This window comes from Halictus rubicundus, unplaced genomic scaffold (genome assembly GCF_050948215.1).
Source record: "Halictus rubicundus isolate RS-2024b unplaced genomic scaffold, iyHalRubi1_principal scaffold0554, whole genome shotgun sequence".
Lineage (NCBI taxonomy): Eukaryota > Metazoa > Arthropoda > Insecta > Hymenoptera > Halictidae > Halictus > Halictus rubicundus.
The window spans coordinates 99,446-107,678 of NW_027489095.1; the positions used below are offsets into that span (position 1 = coordinate 99,446).

At 54.4% G+C, this 8,233-nt stretch overlaps 1 protein-coding gene across 1 annotated transcript; it reads right to left on the reverse strand.

Moving 5' to 3' along the window:
• Positions 1 to 589: 589 nt before the first annotated feature.
• LOC143364441 (uncharacterized) lies at positions 590 to 5,740 on the reverse strand. The gene has a single exon (XM_076804793.1). It carries the CDS (start codon positions 5,738 to 5,740, stop codon positions 590 to 592), a length of 5,151 nt encoding a protein of 1,716 aa, XP_076660908.1.
• Between the last annotated feature and the right edge of the window lie 2,493 nt (positions 5,741 to 8,233).

The following is an 8,233-nucleotide window of genomic DNA, read 5'->3' on the forward strand; positions in this document are numbered from 1 at the left end:
ATCGTAAAGACAATAAATCAGCGCTATGCAAGGATCAGTCGATCACGAGCAGGAGTCAAAGGAGACCCGTTTCGGAAACGCAGGTCTACTTATACTAACGCGGGCCGTTGGTTTCGGCAGGATGAGGAGTGGGATTTTCGAAATAGGCAAGGATGAGGCAGAGCAGCCCGTTCGTTAGGACGTCCTAACGGCGTCCCAACGGTCGGGGCTGCGATGGGAACAAAGGGTAGAGGCAGTGGATTTCGGAGTTTGGAAAACAACCAACGGCCCGCGCGGCGCGTGCATGAGAATCGCACGAGAGCCAGTGTTTACAAATTCGAACAGCTGACTGTTGTCGCGCGAGGAAGACGGTGTTTACCGGCGACGGGCAAAAACGCCGATGCGTGATCGCTCATGCACGACGCCGGTGTCGGTGGCAATAATACCCGGATTAAACGGTATAATTCGGGGAATCGAATTATAATGAAGACGGCGACGAGAAATCCGCCGATGCAGATTTTAAACATTCCGCCCGCCTTCGGCTATCGCCGAATGTGGACAGATCGCGGAAGCGGGGGAATGTCGACGGACGGCGCGGCGCGACGGCAGGTTATGCCTGGTTCTCTCCGGTCTGGAGAAGTCGGACTATTTTTGTTACCGGCCGGGTGAACGAAGTGGTGGCTGTTCTAACGGTGATGACCCGGACATGGCCGTCGGCTCCAGGGTGGACGTCGGTGATGCGTGCGAGCGGCCACTTCGTGGGGGGGGTGGCTTCGGACTTCACCAGCACGAGGTCCCCGACGCCCAGGGATGGCTGGGTGGTTGTCCACTTCCTTCGCGTTTGAATTTGGTGCAGGTATTCTGCGGACCAACGTCGCCAAAAATGTTCCACCCGCTGTTGGAGTTGTTGCCACCGGGAGAGCCGCGAGGTAGGGACGTCGTGCAGCGTGGGCTCCGGGGTGGCCAGGAGGGGGCCTCCGACGAGGAAGTGTCCCGGCGTCAGGGGGGTCAGGTCCTCTGGGTCGTCCGTCAGTGCCTGGAGTGGACGCGAATTCAGGCACGCCTCCACCTGGCAGAGGAACGTCGCCAGCTCCTCGTACGTGTGAGCGTTGTCGCCGACGACGCGACGGAGATGGTGCTTCACGGAGCGGACGGCTGCCTCCCATAGCCCGCCGAAGTGAGGTGCTCCTGGTGGAATGAATTTCCACCGCACTCCCTCCTTGGACAGCTGTCCGGCGACGGCGGCTGCTTCCTTGGACGATGCCCGGAACATGCGGCGCAGTTCCTGGTCAGCCCCCACGAAATTTGTGCCGCAGTCGCTCGTTACAGAGGCGCATGGTCCCCGTCGGCCAGTGAATCGCCGGAATGCTGCGAGAAAGGCGGCCGTGGTGTAGTCCGACACAGCTTCGAGATGGACTGCCCGGGAGCTGTAACAAACGAAAATGGCCACATACCCCTTGATAGATTTGTGGCCACGTCCTGGCGCCGTTTTTAATTTGAACGGGCCGGCGTAATCCACGCCTGTGTGGGTGAATGGGCGCGATGGCGTGACCCGGTGGAGTGGTAGGTCGCCCATTAATTGGCTGGCGGTTGCCGCCCGCCATCGGAGACATCTGATGCAGCGGGAGACGCATTTCTTCACGTTTTGGCGTCCTTGTGGTATCCAAAATCGTTGGCGGACGGATGCCAGGGTCAACTGCACACCCCCATGCAGTGTCCGTCGGTGGTGCTGCTCGACGATCATCTCGGTCAACTTTGATCCTGATGGCAGAATGATGGGGTGCTGCTCGTCATAGGAGAGCAGGGAGTTTTTTAATCTCCCTCCCACCCGTAGAATGCCCTGGTTGTCGAGGAACGGGGTCGTCGCTCGGAGGGCACTGGACGGTCGAAGAGGTTGTCCATTGTTGAGAGCAGAGAGCTCTCGTTCGAAGGTCGATCCCTGCACAATCTTGATCCAGAGCGCCTCCGCTTGGCTCACCTCCTCTGGATGCAGGATCGGGAAGACGTCTCCTGGTGACGGAGCTGGTCGACGTCTCGTCCAACGCAGACACCAGGCAGTGACCCTCAAAAGTCGGGTCAGCGATGAGTAACGATGCAGCAGGGACTCGTGCTCCGTGTCGGCTGTCCGGATGTGGAAGCTGGTCGTCGTCGGGGCCCGCTCCTCCTCGGTGGTGTCGAGCGTGGGCGAGGTCGTGTCCCACGTCGTGGGACGTTCGGTGAGCCACGCGGGTCCGTGCCACCATAGGGGGTGACTCGCGAGCTGGCTGGCGGGAATGCCTCGCGAGGCACAGTCGGCAGGGTTGTCCTGGCTGCCGACGTGGTGTAGGCGGACGTCCGGTACAGTTCGGTGGAATTCAGCCACCCTGTTGGCGACAAAAGTACGCCACCGCGTCGGTTCACCGTGTAGCCATGCGAGGGTGACGGTGGAGTCTGACCAGAGGTGACTCGTGTCGAACTGCAGTCCCATCTCGCGGCGTAGGTGGGATAGCAGTCGGGCCCCCAGTACTGCAGCGCACAGCTCGAGCCGTGGGAGAGACAGGCTCTGGAGCGGCGCTGTCTTTGTTTTTGCTGCAACCAGAGTGACCTGTGTCCGGTGTGGGTTGCTGGTCCGGATGTAGGCGGCTGCAGCGTAGGCTCGTTCGGAGGCGTCCACGAAGACGTGGAGTTGCTGAGTGGTCGTAGCTGTCTCCGTGCCCAGCCATCGTGGGAGCCTCAGCGACGTTAGGTTGGCCGCGTCGGCGGAAAGTTTCCTCCACGTTTCAGCTGCGGTCGATGGAAGCTGCTCGTCCCAGTCGAGGCGGTGCTGCCACAGCTGCTGAAGGAATATTTTCCCTCGGATGGTCGCGGGTGCCAGCCATCCGAGGGGGTCGAACAATCTTGCCACCTGGGACAACACATACCGCTTCGATAGTGTCGGAAGTGGAGACGTCGGAGGGCCCTGGAAACTGAAGGTCAGAGTGTCAGACTGTGTGTGCCACTTCAGCCCCAAGGCACTGCATCCCAGCTCTGGCTGCCAAGGTAACGTGGAGGACAGGGCAAGGTCCTCGTCGGGCAGGTGCGAGGTCAGGGCGGTGCTGTTGGCGCTCCACTTTTTTAGCGTGAAGCCGCCCGCCCTGCAGACTCCGACGAGTTCCTCCTGGGTTTGTCGGGCCTCGTCCTCGCTATCGGCTCCGGACAGGATGTCGTCCACGTAGGTGGCTTCCCTCAGGATGGCGGCACCTCGTGGGAATTGCTCCTCTTCGTCGTCCGCAAGCTGCAGCAGGGTGCGGATGGCCAGAAAAGGGGCGCAGGTCAGTCCGTATGTGACGGTGGTGAGGTGGAACACCTGGATCCTCTGGTCCGGGTTGTCCCTCCAGAGCACTCGCTGGTAGTCCCGGTCGTCGGGATGCACCTGGATTTGGCGGTACATCTTTTCCACGTCCGTAAGGAAAGCGAACTTGTGTCGCCTCCACCTCAGTAAGATGTCCATGAGGTTGCGCTGTAACTTGGGACCAGCGGAGAGGAGGTCATTCAACGAGCGGCCGGTCGAAGATGGTCGGGACCCGTTGAAGACCACCCTCAATTTTGCGGAGGCGCCCGTGCCCTTCATTACTCCGTGATGAGGCAGGTAAAAGTGCGGCGCTTGGGGACACTCGAGTTCCCTGGCGACCTCCTGCATGTGGCCGAGCTGCAGGTACTCTCTCATGAAGTTGTGATAGTGGTCACGGAGGGTCGTACTGGTCTGGAGGCGCCGTTCGGTGGACAGCAGGATGCGTCGGGCAACGCTGTGCGTCTCCCCTAATCCGTGGACTGCGTCCTTGAAGCAGAGGCGAACCACGTACCGTCCGTCCGACTGCCGGTAGTGGGTCTGACGAAACCCCTCGTCGCAGGCCTCTTCTTCTGCGTTCCAGTGCCTGGTGGTCGTTGGAACTTCCTCCTGTTCCCAGAAGCGACGCACCAGAGCGGCCAGATCGTCCGTGGTGGTCGTGTGAGTGGAGACGATTCGGGAGGGTGATCCTCCTCTCGCAGTCGGCCCTGAAAGAATCCACCCGAAGATGGTTTCTTGAGCGACTGGAGCGTGTTGTCCACCGCGACGTATCCCTTCCAGAAGAATCTGGGGATACACATCCGCTCCGAGCAGGAGCTCGATCGGTGTCGCCGAGGTTGCCCTGGGGTCTGCGAGCGGCAGGCCGTTGATGTGGGGCCAGCGCGGAGTGTGGGTGGCACCAGAGGGCTTGTAGGCCGTCAGCCTGGGCAGCACCAGTGCCTCCACCGTGCATGACCGTCCGAGTCCGGGAACGGTTGACGTCAGGGTCAGTCTGACCTTTCCTCGGGAGGTTGCTGTGGCCTTTCCTCCGGCGCCGAGGACCAGGCGCGAACACGACGTCCGAGGAAGTCGCATCGTCTGGGCCAGTGCTTCGCTGATGAGCGACACCTCAGAGCAGGGGTCAATCAGTGCGCGAGCTGTGACCATCCGGCGTCCTGCAGTCGCTGTGACCAGGGCGGTGGCGAGCAAGACAGGAACTGAGTCCGAGGTGGAGTTGAGCCTCTTCGTGGTGTGCAGCGTTGCGACCGTCGATGCGTTGCTGGATCCGTCGGACGCCTCGTGCAGCATCGTGTGGTGTGGTTGGGCACACCGTTGGCACCGCTTTGCCGACGGACAGTTCCCGACGGTGTGCGGACCGAGGCAGTTTTTACACCAGCGGCGACTCGTGACCATTTGGAGACGGGCTGCAGGGGTCAAGGATCGGAACGCGCTGCAAAAACACAAAATGTGGTCTCCTTGGCACAGGTTGCACCGAGGCCTCGATGCGGCGTCCGTGGCGGTGTGTAGCGCCTTGACCTTCGTGGGCGGCGGTTTTGATGGTGCGGGAGTGCGAGTCCCCTGACGGAACTCGAAAGCCTCGAGAGTTCTCGTCGTCGTCTCGAGAAATTCGAGGAGTTCCGAGAAGGCGGGGAGATTCACGCTGTTTCCCAGGGACTTTTCCCACTCCTTCAAGGTGTGTCTGTCCAGTCGACGGATGGTATGGTGGACGATCCAGTGGGATTCGTCGGTGACTGGTACCCCGAGGCTGTTCAGGACCGCCGTCGCGTTGCACGTGGAGTTCAAGAGGCCCTTGAGCTCCGTTGCACTGTGATTGACACATGGCTTGATGTTGTACAATGCGTCGAACTGCGCGGCAACCAGAAGTCGTCGATTCTGGTAGCGGTGCTCTAGCAGTTTCCAGGCCTGGTCAAAGTTGGCGGCAGTGACGGGAATCCGTTGAATCAGCTGCGCTGCCTCCCCGGTGAGGCTCGCCGACAGGTAGTGGAAGCGCTCTGCATCCGTCCAGGCCTCGTCGTCGATGACCAAGGACATGAAGAGGTCCCGGAATCGCGTCCAGTCAGTAAATTGACCGGAGAACGTGGGCAGTGTGATCCGTGGCAGTGACGATCGAGGTCTGGGCCCTGGCGTGGGTGGATGTCCTGCAGTTGAGGGTGCCTGACTCTGCTCGACGTCTTCGAGCATCGTGGACAGAATTCCCTTCTGATTGCAGTACACATCCTGCGTTTGGTCGAAGAAGTCCTCGGTGAAGTAGTCCACCTGACGGTTCTCCTCAGTAGTGGAGGCGATGATTTGAGCGTCGCGGTCTTGAAACTGCGCCCAGGCCTGGTCCAAACAAGACAGTTTGGCCAAAATCGTCCCCTTGTTGATATTCGCTTTGCCCTGCTTCCGGAGATTGTCCACGGTTCGTGCGATGCGCCCGAACAGAATGTGTTGATGGGCGATAAGCGAGTCCATGAAGAGTAGAAAGGAGAAGAAGAGAAAGGAAAAGTATACAAGAAAAGAGATGGAGAAGTGCGCGTGGATGGAAAGGTGGAAAGGTATCCGGCTCGAAGGACCAAATGTTGCGGAATATAGCCAAGTGCTGAGTCAGACGGACTCAGAAAAGGTGCAGTAGAGAAAGAAAAGTGAAATATGTAAGGAAGGAGGATAGTGTGAAGAACGAGAGAGTATATAATGAAAACAAAAGATATATTCACGAACGGCAACAGTAACGGTACAGGAGTGAACGCGAAGCCCGCAGACACTTGTATTAGACGGCGATCAGTCGATCGTAAAGACAATAAATCAGCGCTATGCAAGGATCAGTCGATCACGAGCAGGAGTCAAAGGAGACCCGTTTCGGAAACGCAGGTCTACTTATACTAACGCGGGCCGTTGGTTTCGGCAGGATGAGGAGTGGGATTTTCGAAATAGGCAAGGATGAGGCAGAGCAGCCCGTTCGTTAGGACGTCCTAACGGCGTCCCAACGGTCGGGGCTGCGATGGGAACAAAGGGTAGAGGCAGTGGATTTCGGAGTTTGGAAAACAACCAACGGCCCGCGCGGCGCGTGCATGAGAATCGCACGAGAGCCAGTGTTTACAAATTCGAACAGCTGACTGTTGTCGCGCGAGGAAGACGGTGTTTACCGGCGACGGGCAAAAACGCCGATGCGTGATCGCTCATGCACGACGCCGGTGTCGGTGGCAATAATACCCGGATTAAACGGTATAATTCGGGGAATCGAATTATAATGAAGACGGCGACGAGAAATCCGCCGATGCAGATTTTAAACAGATATATTGTAGGAAAACATAGCAAACGGTATTAGTAAGCCCCAGTCCTTGTAGTTATCCATGTAATGCTTGAGGTATTCCGTAAGGACGATGTGACTTCTTTCCAATGATCCATTGGTTTGTGGTCTGTATCCTGAAGTTGTGATCTGTTTGATTTTAAAAATTTCTGATAAATTTTTCATGAGGCTTCCGATGAAGCTGGTTCTTTTGTCTGTTAATATGGCTCGAGGTGTTCCATAAATTGCGATGACATGTCTTGCGAAAGCATCGGCTATAGTGGTTGCTCGAATATTCGGTATTGCGACTGCAACACAATATTTGTGGAACACGAATTCCTGATAACTAAACAAAACCCACCGGAATGTACAACTTGCGCCGTATCCAACAACATCCGACATATCCTACTCGAATGTCCTAAATTCTCTTCTCAACGATCCAGATTTTCCATCGAAAATGACTTCATGACAAATTTAAATGAAAACAATATTGGAAACGTCCTTTTGTTTTTTAAATCGATTGATATATATATAAAATGTTATAAATTTGTTTTTGCTGTACCCACCACAATGTAAAAAATAACCGTAACCTTCTCTGTTATATTCCATTGTAACTGATGTGGTCGCTAATGACCTAGCTGTTAATGCGTCCACTTTAAAATAAACGTCTACAAAAAAAAAAAACAATATTTGGTTAAATTATCTTGAATTGTGAGAATATACCTTTTTCCACTGGAGCTGATCGGTAGAGGTCCAAGGGTATCCAAAGAAATTTTGTCAAATGCGTCCAGAGGTGTGTCGGTGATGAGCATACGTTGACAAATCTTTATACGGACTTATTTCTTTTCCTGGCAACTTTTGTATTTTCGGATATGGTCCTGAATTTCATTACGCATGTGTGGTCAATGAAATCTCGATCGAATACGATTGTAGGTTTTTGTGATTCCTTTATGTCCTCCAATTAGACTATCGTGTGCTTCGTGAATAATCATGCTTATTTTCTACGGAAGGAGTTGCAATAATACAGTTGCATATTATGATTTGAGGAATTGGCTTTGCGAAAGCCTCTTTTAATGTCTTAAAAAATTCATTGAGTGGCAATTTATGCAGATCTCCGGAGGCCGATATTCGGAAAGATGCGATCCTGTTTTGTTTTAAAGCTGGTTGGAGAGTCCGTTGAATCCGTTAACTATGTCCATTCTTTTTGGTTTATCATAAAAATTGTCGGAAATTATTATGCGGAATGTTTTAAATAATCCATTGTTTGAAATTACAACTTGTCCCTCCTGTGGTTGTGCAGTACAAGTTCCTGTTTATTAATTGTTTATTAATTCATTAATTCAGTGTCCAAAAGTAATTTTTCCACGGAGGTTATTAACCTTTAGCACTCGAATGGCGACTGCAAGGCGTCACTAAAAATTGCTGCATCATTATTCAAAATATTTTTTACATTATTCAATTTGTTTGTATTTAATAAATTACTAAACACTTTAGTATTGTACGAGTAAATTGCACGATTTTCGTATGTATACCATGAAAAAAATATATAGAAGGGAAATATTCTAGGTCGGAAGAAATGTTTCGTTTTGGAGTTAAAATGTCTACGAGTGCAAAGGATTAAATTGCAGTCGGCTGATATGAAATGCACGTAATGGTCTTCCTTTGCGGTGAGGGTGTTT

Excerpts from the sequence above, each read along its gene's own strand:
- LOC143364441 (XM_076804793.1), bottom strand. The coding sequence starts at position 5,740 with ATGGACTCGCTTATCGCCCATCAACACATTCTGTTCGGGCGCATCGCA.